Source organism: Vanacampus margaritifer, chromosome 2, assembly GCF_051991255.1.
Source record: "Vanacampus margaritifer isolate UIUO_Vmar chromosome 2, RoL_Vmar_1.0, whole genome shotgun sequence".
Classification (NCBI taxonomy): Eukaryota; Metazoa; Chordata; class Actinopteri; order Syngnathiformes; family Syngnathidae; genus Vanacampus; species Vanacampus margaritifer.
In genome coordinates, this window is record NC_135433.1 from 6,476,876 (window position 1) to 6,499,408 (window position 22,533).

Sequence of the window (22,533 nt, forward strand, 5' to 3'; positions counted from 1 at the left end):
CCATTGATGCTTGCTAGCTAGCTCCCTAGCAGGAAAACGAGCACCATGGGAGCTAGCTAGCTAGCTAGAACCTGGGGCTAAAGCCAAACTGGCAGGGTTTTTATTTCCTGATTTTCTGGATTTGCCAACTCTGCTGTTGATATGCTGAAATCACAAGTTTGGACAATTTTAAATAAAAATAAAAAAAGGCTCCAAAGAATGACTCAATTATTAAAATAGTTGTCAATTAATTTAATAATCGATTACTTGTCAATGAATCGATGAATTTTGACAGCTCTACATGACTCCCAGCTCCCTGAGCCGTCATGACTGTCTTCTTCATATATAATATTCTGCCCCCTGCTGGCCGGTTACAGCACACACACACACGCGCGCGCGCTAACTGTGCCCGAGCGCAACGAAGTGACGCGTGTCTCTCTTGTTTGCCGGTGGCGTGCGCAGCGGATCAGCACGGCGAGCGGCGACGGCCGCCACTACTGCTACCCGCACTTCACCTGCGCCGTGGACACGGAGAACATCCGGCGGGTGTTCAACGACTGCCGGGACATCATCCAGCGAATGCACCTGCGGCAGTACGAACTCTTGTGATGAGACCTCCCGCCTCCTCCCGAGGACCATCAAGTACTACTGAAGTGTGTCAAATCCTCCTTTTTTCTTTTTGACTTTTTGGAGAAGAATCCAATTGATTCCTTTGATGATTTTTCCGTCTTTTTTAATTTTATTTTGTCATTCCACTAAGCTTCAGGCTACCTCCTTTTCTTTGCCCTCCTGTCTCTTTTTCGGATACATGAAGACACCTACAGGACCTCGGTGTAGAGTGTGAGCGCGCGCGCGCGTGCGTGTGTTTGTTAGCCCCTCCTCCAAGCGAATGAAGACATAAATGCACTTTGCATTAGGTTCCTCTTTTTTTTTTTTCCTCAATGATGATGATTTGGATTATTCTCCCCCAAGAGGAACACAAAATGTAGCATCATGCGATATTTATTAACCCCGTCACCACTTTTTTTTTTTTTTTTTTAGTTTAAAACAAAAACAACAAAAAACGCTTTGCGGACCGAGAGAAAAGAGAGACGGGGTGCACGATGACGAAAAAGTACGGCAAGCCGGAAGGATTTCCCAAAAGGAGCTGCTGTGTGCACTTTAGCCCCGCCTCCTCCACAGACTCGGACCTCCAACACGCCACACACACACACACACACCATCCTTTTACCTGCGGGGAGGGGAGATTAAAATGTATTCCTTTTCTTTTCTTTTTTTCTTGTACACTGTGCAAGGTGGAATTCTCCTGTACAGACTGTAAAGTGTAATATTATTTTGTACAAGTTGAATTGAAAAGAAAAACAAATCTACTTGTAGATCTTTGTGCCTTGATTATGGCTGTACCTGTAAAAAAAAAAAAAAAAAACAAGAGAAAAAAAAATGACAAAAAACAAAAACGAGCTCAGATGTAAGTAATGTTTTTTCGACCGCGCTGTACAGCTTGATGTCAAAAACACTTTTGGTTTGTTTTCTTTTTTTGTCAGCAGCAAAACGAGGAGACTGCGCGAAAGGGGGTGGTCGGGTCGGGTGTGGGAGGGGTGGGGGGTACTTTCTCTGTAGAGTTTAGTTTTTTTCTGGTTTATAAAAAATATAAATAAACTGCTGTTTATTTAAAAAAATAAAAATAAACATTCTAGGGAAAGAATCCTAAAAATATACATTATGCAAATTAACCACTTACCTGCAGTTGAGGACCACATGTTGCAGCACCATTGCCTTTTTTTCTTTTCTTTTTTCTTTTTTTTTTGAGGGATTTTTATTATCCCCTCCTGTTTAATTGTACTATTGTTATTATTATTATTAATTTCACAGCTTTAAAAACACACATTGGAAATCCATTGAAAGTGTCCAAATTGCAACCTGGTGTTGTTTTCATAGGAACCGACATTATAATTTTTTTTTCTAGATTTTTTTTTTTTTTTTTTTTTTAAGTGCGTGCGAGATCTTGTGTACATAGACTCACACATGCATTGTGTGTGCGCGTGCGTGTATGAATGTGCAGACAAAGAATTTTATAATTGTATGTACATGTAAATTTATAGGTCTATATAAATATATATGTACAATTATACATGTTTAATTATGTGTGTGCCTAGGTGTACATACCTATGTATGTATATGCTAAATATGTATACATACACACATAGGAAAGCATGTCTAGAATGAAGATGAATAAATGAGCGTGTGCAATATTGGTCATGTTTGGGTGGGGGGGTTATTTGGGGGGGGGGGGGGTCCTATGGGAGCCATACGCGATATAGGCACAGGCACTATGAATGTGTGAGCAGCACCCAACAGAATGAGCTTTTCTCCTTGTACAAAGAAAAAAGAATCAACAAGTCAGCATCAGCCTTTTCCTCTGCTAAATTACACACACACACACACAGTCGACTTGGACGAAACCTCGCTCCAGCCCGGGGAGGACGATGAAATGACATTTTTATTTTTATTTAAATAAAGAGGCACATTAGAGGAGTTCTTTTTTTTTTCTTTTTCTTTTTGGTTGCTTTCTTAACAACACATGTCCAGAATCCACACATCACCGTTTGGTCCCTAAACTTGCGAGCTAATGTAGATGTAACAGACAGTTAAAAGTATTTTTGGTTTGTTTTTTTCTTATTATTGAACTAAAAGGTTACATTATTTTTGGGGTTTACAAAAAATGTGAAGATGCAAGATTATCTTTGACCTTGGCAAAATAAGTTCCTTGAAATTTTTTAAGAGCAGTAAAAAAAAAATAATAATCCCTTGAAGATATAAAAATTCTAGTTTGAAGAAACTAAATGTTCTCTGTTTACAAAACACGTTTGATTCTTTGATAATTACAAAAACTTCATGTTGCTTGAAGATGCAAACATTTTTTAACTTTGGGATGCAAAAGATGTTTACAAATGTCCACATTCTGTTATGCTCAAAATTTAGATTCATTTTTGAAGAAGAAAAATGTTAGTTGAAGAAACTTTGTTTTCATGTGTACAAATACTTACATTGATCCTCAAAGACACTACATTGTTTACATAGAAAACACGATTGTCTTTGATGTTTCACCCAAAAAAAAGTGCCCTTGAAGGCACAAAATTGTTGACGTATAAACTAAAAATTACGCAGGTTCATCGAGACTGCTTCGATGTTAAATTGTATTTAATATTTATCAAAATCACGTACGTTAGCTTCCTTGAACGCTAACTAGTCCCATTGGTTATTTGTTGAAGACACAATTTATCTGATGTTTACCTTGACAACGCAAAATGATCTTGAATATGAATACGTATACAGGTATTAGGTTCCTTGAAGGCTCAAAATTGTCTGACAACAAAAATACGTACATTAGATTCATTTGCATCCCTTAATTATATTGGATCTTACAAAAACAAGCCAGAGTTGATGAGATTTACAAAAGTGCATAGACTGATTCCTTCTTGTTTTTAAAAGCACTGCTTTGGGTCATTGAAAATTACGTTTGCTTTTATGTTTGTGTGCATGTACGCCATATAACTCCACAGGGCGTTAATGATGATCATTTATTAATGCACAGTCGATTGGGAATGTCAACAACTTGGCAAAAACCCTCACAAATATTTGGCACAGAAGATGAGTGACAATAAACACCCTCAACAAACCAATAAAATGTGAGATGAGGGGTGAGTTTTCAGTTCACGGTGAATTACATAGATCAACACACACTTAAAATTGACAATAACAGTAATAATGTGAGTTTCTGGATGCCAAAAAACAAGGCAAAGTGCTGAAAAATCAGTGGAGGCTCTTTTTGTTTTTTTGGGTACTCCCAGTTGATACAATTACCAGTTTAAGACAAATCACCGCCTTTTGGCAACATCGCGGAATATAAAATAAAACCCACATCTTTTTTTGTCACAAGCGATAATCACCACGTCATAAGTATCTCAAGTTTAAGTCATTTAATGGACTTAAAATATTTAAACAATTTGCGTCCTTCCCTTCCCAGTGTTGCAAAATAAAATAAAATAAACCAAGTTCTTTTTTTTGGGCACGTTCTCAAACCGCGGCTGGTCTCCACTTCCGGCTTGTACACGCGGGGGTTGCTGGGTAATGTCGTTTTCACAGAGACTTGTGCTTCCCCAGCAGGCAAAGGCTGAGGCACTGCAGCAGGCCTTTCATCCACAAGCAATGGACCAGAACGAGCAGCACCAGGCAGCCGCCGGTAGAGGTGTACACGTTGATGACGGTGCTCTCCTCCGGTAAGAAGCACTTGGACAGCGCGTAGCTGCCCGGTGACACGGACGCCTTTTTTGGAAAGAGGGCGGGAACAAAATGGATGATTTAAAGGGCCAGTTGACAGACGGAGCACATGCTAATGTGTTCGTGTGAGCAATGACGAAGTCAATGAATATAAAATAACAGATTTTAAATAGTCATTCGTCGTAATTTGCTTATAATGCAGATTTGCAATAGTAAAAATGCTATTTCATGTTCAAAAACGTCCTGTTTGTGTGAATATTGAACTAATATAATACTATTATAAAATATCGTTAAAAAAAAAAACTAGCTGCCAAAAAGCGACAATGGTAGTCGTAAAACGAGCGACTTTGGTGTCAAAGGTCAGAGTCGTTAGACACTTGGTCGAAGTGCATGCTGGTAAATGTAGGCATTGCTCACATAGAGATGTATTACATTGTGTAATTGTGTGTTAGTTTTAATGAAGGCTACTATAATATCAAATAATAATATCATATCAAAATAACGTTCAAGTTTTTTCCACATTAGAAATAAAATACAATATATAATTACAAACAATATAGATTTTTAAATTAGTTATTTGTAACACTTTTATAATGCATTGTATTTGAAAGTTTAAACATAAAAAATAAAAATAAAAGTATTTTATTCTATGTTTTAAATATTTATATGTATCTGTCATTTTCAAAATGTAGGTACAGTTTAAAATTATTAGTTTTTTAAAGCCGTCCGGGTCGTCCGGCCACCCACCAGGATGAAGCTGGGATTGTTGCGGTTCCTCCAGCTGAAGGAGGGCACGCTGACTTCCGGGTACTTGTTGTCATGGAGAACCTCGCAGCCGCTGTGGGTGTGGCCGCTCAGAATGAGGCGGGGCTTGAACCATTGCAGCAGCTGAGGACGACGACATAAAACCTCATCAACATCATCACCGTCGTCGTTTCAGAGAAGACGCGGATGGGAGGGGTCCTCACCCTCTGGGACGCCTCCTTGGACAGCACGTCGTACTTCTCCCTGAACAGAAGGTGGCGCTCACCCGGGGGCGCTGCATCTGTGCCTGTGCAGCCCGCGTCGCTCACTCTGTACAGCGGGTAGTGCTAGAGAGTGCCAACCCCATCATTATTACCGTCCAAAAAACTTGTATATTAGGTTCCTTAAACGTCACTAACTTGTTTTTTAAGTTTTTAAAATGCATACCTTAGCTTCATTAATGAAGCTTAACTGTCTAATATTTTTAAATGTAGGTTACTTGAAGAGGCAAAATGATTTTTGCTCATTTTTAAAACACATACGTCCGGTTTCTTGAGGATGCTAGCTCGTCTGTTTTTTGTTTTGTTTTTTTTGTTTTTTTAAATGTGTAAGTATCTTAAAGATGCCAAAATGTCCCCAAACTTAAGCCGCTTTTGATGTTTACAAAAACCCATGCGAGGTTCCTTGAAGATGCTAAACTGTCGATTTTGATGATACAATTGTCGATTTGTATGAACGCAAGAATGTAAACCAAATTTGTATTTGAAGTTTTACAAGTTATGGAAAACTAAGTTGTTTTGATGTTTCAAATATGTACATTAGCATCATACTTTCTGTTTGACTTTAGAGCGGTTAATGAGCTCACCTGTAGCATGATGGGGGGTGTGGGAGGATACACCTGCGTGCCCCCGCAGCCGTCCCCCGAACTCTGTTGCAAAGGCAAGGCAGCTTTATTTATATCGCACATTTTCAATCAGAAATACATCATCAAAACACATTCACAAACAAAACGGTTCATGTGTTCGGAGCAACTGCAGAATTTTGAAATCAATTCTACAACTGACTGGAAATACAAAAAAATAATAATAGTGATTTCAATGTGGATAAAAAATTCTGGTGATTTTTTTTTCTTCCCATCATCACCCTACTCAGTTTTGTTTCGGTTAATTGAAAGAAATGTTGGTGATATTTGACTTGATTAACTCATTCACTGCCATTGACGACTATAGACGTCAAAAATTCATTTGAACTATTTCTGTTAGTTTAACATTTTTTCCCGCTTTTGTTAACAAGAGTATGAAAACCTAGAATTTTTTTTTATTGTACATTTAGAACAGATATAAAATTTGTCAACGAGTGAAGTCATGCGATTAATTATGATTACAAATTTTAATCCCCTGACGCCCTTAGTTTTTAATAATCTTTTCTTAAAAAATAAATAAATTAAAAATGAAATAAAATAAATTACAATTACTTTTTTTTAAAAGGCGATTAAACGTTTTCGTAATTAATCGCATGACTTCTCTAGTTAACTCACAATTAAGCAAAAAATTTGTATCTGTCCTAAATATACAATATTTTTTCTAGGTTCTATACTCTTGTTAACAAAAGTGGGAAAAACATTTTAAACTAATAGAAATAGTTCAAATGAATTTTTGACGTCTATAGCCGTCAATGGCAGTGAATGAGTTAAAGACGTGACTTTGTTTATCATTTTGTTTTGTTTGCATGTGCCGCCGACTTGCCTGCAGAGAACAGTTAAGGTCCTTGGAGAGTCTGATGAGCTCCTTCTCCACCGCCTGGCAAATGGGGCAGCCGTCACCATGCAGCGCCACCGTGTTCACCAGCAAGAAGCTAAGCGCGCGCGCACACACACACACACACACACACACACACACACACACACACACACACAACGGCATTCTAACAACACTCTGTAAAAAAAATTGACCTGGTCGAAACATGAAACGGCTCACTTGACTCCATTTTTGGTGACCATCCTGGTGGAGGAGGCGTTGAAAACCTTCTCGAAGCGCTGTAGCTTGAACCAGTCCATCCTGCAGGGGGCGACAAAAGCTTACTTTCAAACCTGATCAAAACACAAGTACTGATTCCATTCCTGTACTTAAAAGTTGTTGTTTTTTTAAACACATGCACACAAAAACTACTACTAAAAACTACACAAGTGACAACTCTTTTTTACTATTTACAATGGATATAAAAAGTCGACACACCCCTGCCAGATTTTTGCGATTTTTGTTGTTGTTGAAGAGTCCAAGATCAATAATTGTTTTAGTTTACCATTAATGTGACCATATAATCTGTTCAGCTCAGTTGAACAAGAAATATTTTCAGGAGGGGAAGTAAAATAATTGTAGTGAGGTTGCACAAGTGTGCACACCCTCTTAATAATAGTAGATGTGGCTGTTTACAATTAATCAACCAAATTTAAATCTTATGTTAACCCCAACTAAAGTTCAGTTGTTTGGTACATTTACTATTTACAACAGTTCCAAATAGCAACTTTCAGGCTTCTGCTAAAAAGTAAAAATAAATAAATAATTGTCTCAGGAAAAGCATACCAGAGCATCTAAACTTGATTTAATATTAATCAGTCACTTTAAATGCTGGTCTGACTTCCATTTACACTGCAAAAAAAATACTGAATAAAAATAAGCAAAAATGTCCTCAAATTTCAACACATTTTCTTATTTTAGGCAAAATATCTGCCAATGGGGAAAGCAAAATTTGCTTGGCAAGAATTCTTAAAAATAGTATATAAATCTAGCCTCTTTAGGGTTAGGGTTAGTAAAAATACCAGGCCTTAAAAATTCGAAAAACTTTCCAAAAATATTAAGTGAAATTTGCTTATTACGAGCAAGAAATTCTGTTATGTAAGAAAGGTTTACTGAAAGTAAGTGCTATCTTTCCATTAGTTAAGTTTTTTTTTCTTAATTTGAGAATTGACAATTTATTTGGGAATTTTACTAAGCAAATAAATCTTAGATTAGAACACATTTTCTTGAAACAGAGCATTTGGTTCCAACCCTTAATGGTATTGTCAATTGAGGATATGGGTCTCATTTTGATTAGTCTTTAATATGACCCAGACCGAGATTGAACCCACAACCTCCCCGTCCAAGGGTAGACACTCTACCACTAGTCCACTGAGCTAATAATGTCATTTCATGATATGCAATTGCAAGTATAGTGCAGTTCTGATTCAGCAGCCACATTTTGTCATTGCATGGCTGTGACAATAATGTGAAATGTGCTTGAAAAAAAAAACGGCTGTATTAAAACTTGAATTTGCATGTTATTCCCTAATTTTAATTGAAAAGTTGTGTAATTGGCTTTTTTCTTAAAATAAGAAAAAAAAAGTCTTGCTGGTTATGTCAAGCAAATCATTGTGCAAAACATTATTTGAGCTTGTAATGAGTATTTCTTCTTAATATTAGCTCTGAAAAGCTTTTCTTTAATTTGAGATACATTTTTAGCATAAAAAAAACAATTAAGATTATTTTTCTTGTTGAGCAAAAAATGAGAATTTTTTTTCCAGAAACAAGTTTTAAATTTTTTTTTTTTTTAAATTTACTTTCTTAAAAATCATATTTTGTAGTGCCCCGTAACATGAGTTTAAAAATGATTCTAAAAACAGCTTGAACCCAGTATGAGGGTGTGCACACTTATGCAACCACAGCATATCATTTATTTTTACTTCTCTCAAAAAGATTATTATATGTTTTTACAGGTTACAGGTCATGTTAGTGGTGTAAAAAGTTTTATCTTGCTCTAATTTTTCACATCACAAAGAGCAACAACTCAAAACAGTCGCAACTTCCTCTTCAACGGTTTCACACGCGTGTACGTGTACTTCCCCTTTTTAGCCGAGCTGCTTGTGGCTAACTTGTTTTGAACTCATATACAAACGTGTTTTGCTTTTTGTTGGACTTATTTTCCTTGTTGGAGGCCTCCTCAGAAGGGGAAACGTGATGAAATATAAATATAACCGCAGAGCACAAATAGGCAAGTTTAAGCTCAATAACACACACTCATGTTTACATATGCTAAGCTAACATAAATATGCTTCAGTTCAAACATAACTTTATTTAAACACCACTAGGTGACAGTATCGCTCTGCCAACATCTTCTGGGTGTCTTCAAAAGGCAAATAATTTTTGCTAGTTGTACAACTGAGTACAAATACATCATTACTGTATTAAAGTAGAATTTTCACATATCTGTACTTTGTAATTTATTTTTCTGGCAACGCTCACTTTTACTCCACTGCGTTTCATCAATGAAAGTATACTTTCACTCAGGAAATAACCTTTGTTACTACAAAATAAAAAAAGAAGAAAAGAAGAAAGTGTTGGTTGCAGTTATTAACGTGGGCGAGATACTGGCAGGGGAGGTTTAAAATAGAATAAAATGGAATAAATAAAAACGTAAAAAATTAATTCCTTTTTTTTAGGGAAGTATATTGCATTCACTTGGGGGTGGGGTCCTGTTTTCCTGACTAATTTTTTGAGGGAGCTTTGTTTTTTTGAGTATTTTTTTTGTTTGTTTTATTGAATTTTTTCCCCCTATTTTTTTGAGTATTTTTTTCCGTTTTAAAAAATTATATATTTTCCCTATTTTTTTAATTATTTTTTTTCTGTTAAAAAAATCCTGTTCTGATTTTTTTTTTCTGTTTTTCTGATTTTTTTTTTAAAGGGTTTTCCCTCAGAGATTAGAGAACAACCCACAATACAGTACCCACAATTCATTCATTCGCCAGTAAGTAAACATGACCATCTTATTGCATATGAAGGTATGCGGGAAAGTGTGCGCTTCCGCTATTAGCGAGTCTGCAACAAGTTACTTGGAGTTCAGAGGTAAAAAATAAAATAAAATGCTCCAGAATAATAATAGAATAATTTCCTGTTTTTTTTAATTTATTTTTGTTTTTTTTAAATAATTGTTTTCCCTGTTTTTCTGAGTAATTTTTCCTCCTGTTTTTCTGAATAGTTTTTGACAGACAAAAAATATTCAGTAAAACATTAAAAAATATTCAGAAAAACAGAAAATGAAAAAAAAACAAAAAAAAATAGGAGGTTTTTTTTTCAAGTGAATGCAATACGCTTCCGTATTTTTTAATTTTTTTACTTAAGTACAATAAATTTCAGAAATTACTTTTGATACTTGATACAGCAACGACATTTTTCTCAAGTAAGTACAAGGCGACATATTGAAGTCATTTCCTGTTAAGATATTTTCACCTCTACTAAAGTATCGCTTTCCATTTTATTGCGTCTTGGACTTTTGCACAAAGTCCAACTATGATCACTTGCTGACTCGCGCGCGTGACGTTCGAAGCAACAAAATAGCGTCAACGTGCCCTTACTCGTAATGGAAGCCGATGTCGTGATTCCCGACCAGCACCACCAGCTCCGTGTCCCCGGAGTGGCGGAACATCCTGTGGAAGCGCCGCACGTCGTCCTCCCAATTCTGCAGAGAACTTTGACACGTTATGTCGCACGCTCACCAACTGACATCCACTAGACCTACAATCCAAATTTTTTTGCCCTCAAAATGTCTTTGAACGGGGTGTGGACAAGTGGAGTACGCAACGGCACAATCTGTATTAGTGTAGGAGCCACAAATAGACTAATTTGTAAATTAGATGCCCTACCTCCAATTAATTACCACGTCATCCATTAAGTTGAATAAATGCCACATCTCAAATAAACACCTTATTCTATCCCCTTGATGCAATTATAGTCAGCTGTTTGTTATAGTTAGGGTCACAAATTCACCAATTTCCTCAATTAGATGCCATACCCTCAAATAATCAATAGATGCCAGTTAACTTAAGCACTGAAGATTTATATGAGGGGCTTAGAAAATCAGTTACAGCAACAATTTATGTAATGTCGTGTAATTAATTAACGTAGATACATACGCTCGCGGTTTTAGCGTTAGATATTTTTTAGTAATATTACCGTCTCAATCAATTTATCCCGTTCAGCGTTTATTAAACGGTTTCATTTATTTTATTACATAATTCAAAATCATACGAGCTGTCTTTACGAAACCATTCAAAGTCAATATTTCAGCATTAATCATCATTTAATACACTTTTCTTAAAGTTACGTCCGGGATTTTCCTATATATAAAAATACATATAGCTCCAATACTTTTCTAATCAGCGGTCGGCGTTTACGGAAATACACAGTTAAACTGCCGCCTTTAAAACCATCGAACAAATTCCAAATCTTATTAGAGTAAATAAACAATAAATTTAAGTCCCATCGTTCAATATTAAATACATTTTACTCTATTATTTGACGGTCGATTATCTAACCTGGAAGCTTTAGTTACGCCGAGCGGAAGTACTATCAGGTAAAATCATTTAGTCCTTCAGAATAAAAGCGCACCCGTAATTTATATTAAACATTATTACTTTATTAAAGTTATATAAATGGTTATAACTTCACAGAAATAACTAAAGCTAGCATTATTCATCATTTTATTCAAGAATACACGATTATGTCTCGCTCTTATTGCACTCGAAGAAATTACAGATATATCTTATATTTTCGTCGAATGCCATCAATAAGATTTAAATATACCGTATATTATAACGGCGCTAAAATACTTTTTCCACAGCAATTGTGCACCCATTTTTTATTAGTTCTTCAATTCACGGGTCTGTTTAGTGGGTAAAACTCCGATAGCAACTGCGCATGCGCTCGCAACTCCATGTCGTGTCATGACGCGGAGGCGCACCCGGCCCAAACAGAGCCTCCACAACCTCTATCAACTACCGACTCCCGCACTCTACAGCGCATTATATTATATTATATTATATTGTAGTTAAGTCGTATTAATATTTATAAATGCAGTGACGTCTCACTTATAACAGAATTAGTCAACAAAATATCTCATCGCGGTCCCTTTTAAAATAATTGTGACGCCCGATTACTGTATCACAGACATACAGACATACAAAAGATATAAAAATCCGGATGACTATTTTTCTTTCAGCTGAACAGTCTTGTCTAAGAATATTAATAACCAATTATTCAAAGACCTAGCGATTGATCTCAAAACGGCGTATCAAATCCGTTCCTGCCAATCTGACTTCCATAAGTTGAGCAAATATATCTTTTATTCAAGGATCTTGTCACGATTACATAACAGCAGCCGTACTCTCTGCTGTGTCAATTGGTGACTTTCATCTCTAATTACCCAAGAATCTATCGTTTTTTAAAAAACAAAATGTTTCCCAAAACTGACTTCCTCTCAACTTAAACACATATACATCGATTTTAAATCAATTATCTAAGTATCTATCGTTTATAAAAACACAGAAATGTTCCTCAAACTGACTTCCTCATGCAATTGCACTCAATTCAACGTGACAGCATTTTCGTAAATAGTGCTACGTCACCACATGTGTATACTTCAAATACCGTTGGAAAATCCAAAATCATGGACTTCGTCCAACCAAACAACTTCAAAATTTATTACTATCTTTCTCACATAAACTCCATCTTCAATATAACTTTGCAAGACAAATTTACTAGCCGCAGCGTTCTCAAACAGATAGAATTCCTAAAACGTGGATAAAGTGTCCACTTACCGTGATTAATATGGCCGGGAATTCTAACCGTCCTTGAACGCCCCGCTCGTAAAACGTCGTTCTTTCGTCCGGGTCACCATTTTGAAGAGGCTAATAATTTGTCCTCTTTTGCGTGTTCCAAAAGACTTGAAGACAGATTTTTATGTAAGAAAAAACACCTTGCAAGGATGATTTATTTTACAGAGAACTCTCCGGACATCGTGACAACCCCGAACATCACGTATGAGGTGAAATTTTCAGAGTGCCGAATGTGCCCCCTCCCTCGGGGAAGATGGCTTCTTATAGTAAAGCAGACCGCCGCTCTCCTCCTTCTAAGGATGAGCAGAACAGATTGGCTCTCACTCAACATGTCACACAATATTACCCTCGTATACAGACTGCACCTGTTTTCATCTCTAGACAAAATATACTCTCCGGGTACTTTTTCTCAAAACAATATCTCACAAACAAGTTGAACCAGACTTAGAGTGGCCGTGAGTGATGACGCAAACAGAGTGTGTGTGTTGATCTCTCAAAGCAGATTCTGTTCTCAAGAACAAAATGTGTGTGCGCAAAGCAAAGAGAAGGAATTTTTTAGGCAAAAACAAGGTTATGGTCAAATTATACTGAGTTCAACACTATTTCACTTACTTTACACATCTATAAAACATTTCAACATGGTTAATATATGAAATAAAGAATTAAAATGTTAATAATGTCTAACAGCACCAATCCACCTTTTTTTCTGATTTAATACAGTTACTACATGTTTTATTTCCTTTTTTTCTTCGAGAAAAAAGTACAGGTGGTGTTGAATGTGTGAAGAAAAAAAAATGTCGCGCTTCAAATAAAAACAATTTTCCTACTCAATGAACTGATTAACTACAGACACTACCTTCATTTTTCATGATGAGAAAAAAGGAGGCATTTATCTCATTCACTGCCAGCCCGGTTAAAATGGATCTTTGACGTCTATAGCCGTCATTGGCACTGAATGAGTTGTTTGTCCTAAGCGTATGATAAACTAGGGGCCACAAACACTGTTTTTCAATAATTACACGCCATGCTCAAATAAATCAATCTTGTGCTTGAAAAAAAGGAAACCCTTCTCTCTCTTTTTTTCCACTCAATGACCACTCAATGTTACTAATTTTAGATTTACTTGATGTGGAAATGTTTGTCTGAAGTGACGCGCCCTGTAAGTATCTGTTAAAGTAGGGGTCACAAACTGTATTTCTTAAATTAGACGCAATACCCCTAATTTATCACCACTTGTCGTCCACTTAAAAAAAGAAAGAAAGAAAAAACACCAGATCTCTAATAAACTCGCCTGGTGACTCATTGAAAAGAGCCATCCATCACAATGTGGGCAATTTCCTCAAATAGTTGCCCTGCCCTAATTAATCTCTGGACTGATGTGATTTGACAGTACCTGTTCTTTTCTTAACGGGGAAAAGGGAGGTGCTTATTTGATGTCAGTGTTTATTTGTTCAAATCGATGTTTTTGAATGTTCTGAGAGCTCCCTTTCCCAAGCCATTGTTATTTTGAGTGAACAGAAACGACCCCCTTACCTGTTTGGAGCTCCACTTGCCTTCGTCGAAGATGTCCCCCAGGATGAAGACCACCTCGGGCCTGAGGAGCCACAAGGCGGTCTGGAACGCTCGCTCCATCTGCCATTCCCTGCGCATGCGCACACGAGCACTGGCTTGTTATTATGCCATCAATCAAAGAGTGAAGGACACGTTGTTGTTGTTGTCATCGTCGCTTGCCGCGTACCTCCTCAGCTTGTCGAACCAGTGGCCGCCGACGGCCCCCAGGAGGTGCGTGTCGGACAGCACCATGGCTCGGACCGGCGGCGAGTCCGGCGGCCGGCCGTCGATGCCCTCCCCCCCGCCGCCGCGCGCGTGCTCCACGCGGGGCCAGGCGCACTTGAGGATGGCGGGGAAGTAGATGAGATACTCGCAGAAGAAGAAAGCGCCGCCGAGCAGCAGCATCAGCACGGCGGCCAGCAGCCACCTGACGCCGAACCTGGCCATGGCTCTCCTCTTACGGCGTGATGGAGCGACCCATGAGGCATCTTCTCCTCCTCCTCCTCCTCCTCCTCCTCTTCGTCTTCTTCACGACGCCGTCCCGATGTGGCCCATGATGGCGGATGAAGAATATGTCGGCTGTGAAGTTGTGAGAAAAAACAAAAACGCAACGCGATGAGAAACGCAGTCCGTCGAGCTCCGCGCCGATCGTCAAGCTGCACTCACGACGAATTTCCGCTTGGATTGCAAAATAAAAGTCGAGAAAAGGGAAGTTGAGCTGATAGCTTTGGATGGTCCATTATAGCAGTGGTCCCTAACCACCGGGCCGCGGACCTGTACCGGGCCGTGGGCACCTTTGGACCGGGCTGCACAGTTGAAAGAATAAAAAAAAACTTACTGTACTTCCGGTTAATCGATTAGCCGAGGCTTAAAAATATTTTATTTTGAAAAGTGATCAGATTCTCTCTGTTTACGACGGACTCTTGACACTTGACACTAACGTTTTTCTTCCATTTCTGCTCCAACGACTGATGCGTTTAAGGTACACAGGATATGTCGGAATTTGTATCTCTCGCTCAGAATTGTAAGAGAATCTTCCTGAAGACTCCCAACTTGTAGCATGTAGTCAATGATAACTGAATTGAAATATATTTCAAAATATATGTGTAAATTGCTACATGATCTTTGTTTTTATTTAGCTTTTTTTTTTGGGGGGGGGGGGGGGGTGTCTGAGTAAGGTCACAATAAGAAACAGGTAGCAGTGTGTTCAGAAATTAGGGGGACAATGAAGAACAAAAAAAAGAATAAGTCCCAATAATTAAATAAAAGCATTTGCTCTCAAACTAAATGTAAAGTAAGACATTTTTTTATGCTACTTGCACTATAGGAACATCCTAATTGTGTTATTAAAAATGTAAATTTCATGTACATTTTACATAATCGTTTTTATTCATGTAAATTTGTTCTTCATAAATGATTCTTCATACACAAATGTCAAAACTTGCCCTTTTTTGTTTTGTTTGCTTTGAGCACCTGCCCCTCTAAAGGTCACTGCACGCCCCTGCCCTTCAAATACTTTAAGGAAAATGAGAGATACAACCGCAGACATCTTGTTTTGTCCTACAGCAAAGTGATAATACAGTATCAGACAGAGAGAGTAGAACAAGGTCTACTTTATCCTTGTTTGTTTGTTTGTTTGTTTATTGAACATATAAAAATGCAACAGAAATACTGCAATTAAAATAAAAGATATAAAAGAAAAGTTTTTTTTTCACTGCCAGACGTTTTCAGAAACGGGATGTCGCCAGTGCCAGCCGATTTAAGCATTTTGACTGATCTTTCAAGGTCCACAGAAAATGTTGTGTTTGGACTATGGAAACACACATCTGACCAAATGAAAGATTGAACTCTCATCTTTCATCAGAAAAAAATAGTTTGTTTCTACCTTATTCTGTTTTTCAGTAATCAACAATAGAAAATGGTTACTTTCACCGAAATTCTCTGTTTTGAAACAAAAAATGGAGAAAAAGGGCTTTTTGTGAAACGATGTTATTTCATGCACTCTAGTGAATTGTACACTTCTTTTTGTCCATGAATGATGCCACAAACACCTAAATAGTGCTTTACTTCTGTAAAACGCTTTCACCAACAATGAAAAAGTGTTTGTTGATTGCAAAATATGTTTATTTCCATTCAACAGTGTAACAATTTGACAAAACAATTTCGCAAACTATTTACAAATGTGTGCAACTGTGGTACTATTTACAATTATGTGGATGTTTCAAATACAGTTTTTCTTTTTATAACGCTCTCCTGCGTGCAAGGAGACGCAGCAGGACTTGCACAAAGTTTACTTTCACTTTGTCCGTTTCGCGTGCAAACGTTACACGTTACTCCTTTTTTTCCGGGGAATAAATAGCAAGTAGCAGACTGTACACACTCCTCCGATGAATATGCATTGGACTCGGGGCACTCTTCGTCGTCCGATCGAACGTCCGCCTGTGTGTGCTCGATTGTGCTCCGCGTTTATGACGCCGTCATAGCCGCCGCGTCAGCGGTTCCAATTTCGCCGTCAAGCTCGGATTCACCTTCATCATCATCGATGATGATCATCATCGTCATCAATGTGCTCTTTTAGCGTTGGTCGATCCCTTTCGTCTTGTAAGTGTAGAGAGCTGCTTTCCAAACGGGCACCACTTCCTCCTCAGCCATCTAGCTAACCACTTCCCCCCCCCCCCCCCCCCCCACGTCTTCTACTGCCGCGTCAATGCTTTCCATCCACGGAGTCATCATCATCATCATCATCGATGATGATCATCGTTGTCATCAATGTTTTTTTTTCGCTTTGGTCGATGCTTTTGTCTTTGAAATAAAACGGCTCGGGCGTGAACTCCTCGCAAACGGTCGCCATTTTTCCTTTGTTTTCCATTCTGATCTCCTGCTCGACGCTCTAGCTCCGCCTCTACTGACGCCCACCCGATCTTGTCAAAAGACAGTCATCGCTGCCCTCTAGGGGCCAAAAATAGTTCTTAGGCACAACAGACCTAATTGAAACTTTCAACAGAGATGCGGAAGGCTTCCCCCCACCCGTTTCAAAGAAAAATAATAATAATAATTGGATGACGTCTTTTGACGTCATTGGCAGTGCTCCGTAGGTTTTTACTTGACGTCTTTAAACGTCAGTGGCAGTGAAAGAGAGTAGGAAAAAGTTTATCTTTTATCGGTATTGAAGGCGTAAATTATAATTTGTAATCTTTTGCGTGTTCAAATAAATCAAATATGAGACTCTTGTGAAGAGGGTCCTTGCAAGGTTTGATTTAATACGGAGATCTCCGCTCACACAATTGAATATCACCAAAAGAGTGTCATCCAAGCATGTGTGCCTCCCCCCATGAGACACAGCCCTTTATTACAATCAGAGTTTGTACAGAAAACGCCTCTTCTCCTCCCATCAAATACGAAAAACAGATTACATTCTCACAGTATGCTATGTTTATCTTTCACGTGAGAACAAAACAGAATCTCAATATGCCAGCTTGCACTTTCTCAAGAAGGACAAGGAAAAGGGAATTTAGACAAAAACAAGATAACAGATAGGTTAAGGTCGAGTTATATTGAGTTTAACATTATTTCACCTGCTCTACACATCTATAACTGAATTCAAAATAGTTAAAATATAAAATAAAGAATTAAAAATGTTAACAATGTTAACAGTAACTACACCAAGAAATGTATTTTCATACACTCTTTCTATTTCATTAGAATCTAGTCCAATATGACTTGATGCTTGACCTGTCTCACGCCAAAAACTATCAACTTTGTTTTGTTTAAATTCAGAGATAATTTGTGGCTGTCAAAACATTTAAAAAAAAAACATGTTTTTATTCATTTTCCACTGTAATCAGAAGCGGTTTCAGATTTTCTCCAGAGCAATAGAGAGTTGTGTCATCAACAAACAAAACACTTTTAAGTATTTTGGAGACAAAGCAGATATCGTTTATTTTATAATATGAATAACTTAGGGCCAAGCACTGACCCTTGGGGAACGCCGTGAGAGATCATCAATTGTTTTGATTGTATGTTGTTGAACTGCAAATACTGATATCTGTTTTCTAGGTAACTTTTAATCCATTTATATGCTAAGCTTCTTATGTCGAATCTCTCTAATTTATTCAATAATATGCTTTTTTTTTTAAATCTATAAAAAATCCCTATAGTAAATTCTTTATTATCTATACTTGTAGCTATAGCTTCTACAAGTTCCATGACTGCCATCGAGGTTGATCGTTTTTTTTTTTTTCTAAATCCATATTAATTTTCACTTAAGAGCTTGTGTTTCTTGATGAAAGTGTCCTGTCTATGTGAAAAAAAAGTTTCTCTAAAAATTTTGAGAAATGTGGCAAAAGTGATATTGGTCTATAGTTAGTGAATAAATGTCTATCTCTGTTTTTATAAATAGGAATGACTTAAGTGGTTTTCATTTTTGATGGAAAGATACCAGCTTTAAATGACATTAAATGACATAAATTACAGATATATGTGAATGGTTGTACATTTTTTTTTGACTAATGTCGATATTAAAGCAATTGGTGGACTTTTTAAAAAATGTTGTTTTGTGTTTTTACAACATTTAAAACTTCAGTTTCCTTTACTGCACTAAGAAAAATAGTGTATTTTTTTTCTATGTATATATTTATCTACTTCAAATTTATTTATTGACTCAGGAATTTATTTCATCCTCACACTCAAACAAAATATTCTATGACATGACCTAAAATACATACTTTACATTTTTTAAAGGACAGACAAAAAACAAAAGATGTACTATTTCATTTCAAATCCTGCTCCGTTTACGATCCAGCCACATGCCTATTTTTTTATACATCACTATTAATAGAATAAAAAAAACGTCCTTAACGAAAGAAAACGTCAGCACTTCCTCGATTTGAGCTCGTGACAGGAACCGCCTCGATGTTCGACCCTCGCTCGGTCTGAGCTGCTCCTTGATATGGCGGCGTCAACCTGATAAGAGGAAAGTAGCACATCTTACAAATCATTGACAGGCCGTTCGGTTATCACATTGCGCACTCGTTGTAGCAGATGGCACAAATGGGATTAACGGCTTTTAAGATTCCAGGCAAGCCGGTTATGCGTGTTGCGCACTTCACTTGGTTCCACGAGCGCTTCTGTTTATTATCATACCAGTTCGACCAGTCGCTTTGCTGAGTGACTTCCCTTGCATGACAATTAGTTGGAATGCTTCACCTTTGTTCCAGGAAAGGGTGCGAGAGGAGTGGCCACCACATGCACATTAGTTACTCACTCCTCATTTTGTTTGGAAGCCGTAATAAAGGAATACAGGTGCATGCTTTTTTTCCTCTTTTTTTTTAACTGTGATTTTTTTTTCTTACAGTGCATAAAAATGGCCATACAAAGATGGCACAAAACTGTTGAACAGCAAACCAACATTAAGTCCAAAAACTGTTGTACATTTTTTTCTCCTAAAACTCAACTCACTCATAATTTTAATATAATTAAAATACTATGTTTGTCCTGCATACTATTCCAATTCCGCAAAAAAATATTAGGCCCACCCGTGTTGTACCCTAGTATATGGCAGTACAGGTATAAGACTTGCCATGTCTGCCATCTAGTGGTGAAAGGTGATATAACAATTTGCCAATTATGATTCAGACTTGATTTAAGACTTTTATTTCTACACTTGTATTTGGCTAAAACACAGCTAAATGTAACTATAGTCTCAAATCCACAAAATCATCTGGACTTTGTCCTTTTCACTGCCACTTCTTCCTTTTTGTGAGTAAGGGCTATGGGGTAGATGCCCAGACTTCTGACTTCCAGGTTTCCGGGCACTGCTGGCCGCGTTCCAACACTAGCATCCCCACCTTCTGCGCCCCGCAACCGTGCGCTCCGCTCATCGGCGGGAGGATGTCTCGACTATCTGAAGTGCTTCGGACACTGAGACAGACACTACACACTCGCAGCCTCGCACCCGTCGACGGGAACGCGCAACCGAGGGGCACAAAAGCGGAAGCGCAAGTACTGGGACGCGGCCCACACGTCGCAAATCAGAGACGGAAACAAAGTTGATAAATGAAAACCCGGAAGTCCCGCATTCTCCGTGGCATATAGCCCACTCGACTTCCTTTTTCATTTTGCTTTCTTTATTAATTCACACTTCAACATCCAATTCAAACTGAGCACATAAACGATGCTGTCAAACAAGACACAAGAAAAAGAAAACGCAACAAAAAATAAAGAAAAAGAAGGTCTAATCGTAGTCCACTTGACTTAACCTGACATCAAAAAGTCTAATCGCCGAACTTTATGTCACCTGTTATACATTATTAACATTTTTAATACTTTATTTCATATATTAACCATTGTTATACATGATTAACATTTTAATTCTTTATATTAACCATGTTGAAATGTTTTATAGATGTGAAGTAGGTAAAGTAGTTTTGAACTCAGTATAATGTGACCTTAAGATGGGACACATTGTTTGGTCTAGAAGTTCCTTCTCTGTGCGAAAACACATTTCTGTTCGTGAGAGAGAGCGCACACTCATATAACTATGTTACATTAGGAGCTGTTGAGTTCAACTTGTTTGTGAGATTTTGTTATGGGAGAAAGTACTGCGAAGTGCCTTGAAAGTATATTTTGACTAGAGACGAATACAGCTGTATCTGTGTGCTGAGAATTCTGTTTTTCAACCTGTATTTTTCCATTATATAACACATTTACTTATTCATGAAGGGCGGTGTTGGAGACACTGTTCTTGCGATTTGATTGTAATAAAGTGTGGGCTCTTCGAAAGAGGGGTGGCATTATTGATCTGAAACTGTTGGAGTTTGATTCAATGATGTAACGGAGATCTCCGGAATAAATCATCCTGCGCAGGAACTCTGTTCATTTCTTATCCCATAATTTGATTTATTGGACACGCAAAAGTATGGATTTTTAATATACCTTCTTCACACCTTCGACCAATCACGGCTCACCTGTTTTCCAGGTTTGGTCATGTGGCGTTCGCAAGCTCAGTCGTTATGCTACTTTCACACCAACAGTGGGGGAGACCTTTCCGGCGGTGGTCAATGGACTTTGCAGGGGTGGCGAGCATTTTGCCACTTCGCCCATTTTGTCGGTGTTGACTGAATTGAACTTTTGGCGCCAAATATGTCACACAGCAGACAAAACACAGGAAGCGGTTGTGTGCAGAACGTGTAGCATAGCAATGGAGGATAGCGTGATCGTCACGCTTTGCAGGCACCCGCAGCTGTACGACATGGCGAGCTACGTGTACCGGGACCGGGCCAAAAGGGAGATTGGAGGAAGAAGGGTGGAGGTCGGTTTCTCTGGTGAGTTTGTTTGTTTAATTGTCTATGTGTGAAGCAAGCTAGCAATGCTACACTCAAATTAGCACCACCTACCGAAGCGGCAATCCCTCCTCTTCCTCCGTTTGCGGCGCTGAGCGAAACAAATTGGCTCTTTGCACAAATCCACTACTTCCTGAATGCAGTACCACTCCTTCATTTCCTGTCTTTCATGATTGGACAAACTAATTAATCCAGGTGTGTCTGGCCATTGTCGTTGTGGTTACTGAAAGACAGGAAATGAAAGAGTGGTACTGAGTTCAGGAAGTAGTGGATTTGGCTGTCCATTCGCACACGCACCATGAACGAGCCTGACACAGATGTCGCAGTTACGCTTTGGGCCAGAGGTGGCAGTCGCGAGTAAAAAAGTGACATACTGCACAAAGATCCTTTAAATCAATTTTATGTTTTTCATTTTTTTATGTATAGTAATTCTCTTTGTTTGATGTTCATTTTGACAGTAAACAAAGTAAGATTTGCAATAAATGTGAATCTACATGTGTTTCTAATTAACTCATTCACTGCCATTGACGGCTATAGATGTCAAAAATTCATTTCAACTATTTCTTAGTTTTTTGTTAACAAGAGTATGAAAACCTAAAAAAAATTGATTGTACATTTAGAACGTAATGTAAAATTAGTGATTAATCGTGAGTTAACTAGTGAAGTAATAATAAATTACGGGGAAAAAATTGCCTGACTTCCCTAATTTTTAATAATCTTTTTTTCTTTTTTAAAAGTAATTTTATTTTTTGTTTTTAATTATCTTTTCTTTTAAAAAAAAGAACAAAAAGAAAAGAATATTAAAAATTAGGGGCGTCAGGCGATTACATTTTTAATAATAATTAATCGCATGACTTCACTAGTTAACTCACGATTAATCACAAATCTGTTCAAAATGTACAATAAACATTTTTTTCTAGGTTTTCATACTCTTGTTTAACAAAAGTGTGAACAAATGTTAAACTAATAGAAATAGTTTAAATTATTTTTTGA

The 22,533-nt window shown here is 37.7% G+C and overlaps 2 protein-coding genes across 7 annotated transcripts in view; one reads left to right on the top strand and one right to left on the bottom strand.

Annotated features, from left to right (window-relative positions):
* Nucleotides 1-1,543, top strand: part of LOC144044198 (guanine nucleotide-binding protein G(olf) subunit alpha) — a 65,690-nt gene extending 64,147 nt beyond the window's left edge. For all 5 annotated transcript variants that reach the window (XM_077558453.1, XM_077558454.1, XM_077558455.1 and 2 more), the window contains one exon: nt 442-1,543. In XM_077558453.1, coding sequence (XP_077414579.1) covers nt 442-588 — 147 coding nt within the window. In that variant the 3' untranslated portion in view covers nt 589-1,543. The remainder of the gene's footprint in view (nt 1-441) is intronic.
* Nucleotides 1,544-3,546: 2,003 nt separating this feature from the next.
* Nucleotides 3,547-14,880, bottom strand: mppe1 (metallophosphoesterase 1). 2 transcript variants are annotated; one of them, XM_077558408.1, is made up of 9 exons: nt 14,388-14,878; nt 14,183-14,291; nt 10,391-10,494; nt 6,981-7,061; nt 6,750-6,858; nt 5,870-5,932; nt 5,229-5,351; nt 5,008-5,148; nt 3,547-4,305 (listed from the first exon to the last, which is right to left on the bottom strand). In XM_077558408.1, exons 1-9 carry the CDS (start codon nt 14,645-14,647, stop codon nt 4,120-4,122), a joined length of 1,176 nt encoding a protein of 391 aa, XP_077414534.1. In that variant the 5' UTR covers nt 14,648-14,878; the 3' UTR covers nt 3,547-4,119. The 2 variants fall into 2 exon arrangements, with proteins under 2 accessions (XP_077414534.1, XP_077414533.1); XM_077558407.1 differs by having other exon boundaries at nt 6,750-7,061; nt 10,391-10,504; nt 14,388-14,880.
* Between the last annotated feature and the right edge of the window lie 7,653 nt (nt 14,881-22,533).

Coding starts and splice junctions, on each gene's coding strand:
- mppe1 (XM_077558407.1), bottom strand. CDS start 14,647: ATGGCCAGGTTCGGCGTCAGGTGGCTGCTGGCCGCCGTGCTGATGCTG. Junction 14,292..14,387: donor TGGTTCGACAAGCTGAGGAG/GTACGCGGCAAG, acceptor GCGCATGCGCAG/GGAATGGCAGATGGAGCGAG. Junction 10,505..14,182: donor GCAAGTGGAGCTCCAAACAG/GTAAGGGGGTCG, acceptor AACGTGTCAAAG/TTCTCTGCAGAATTGGGAGG.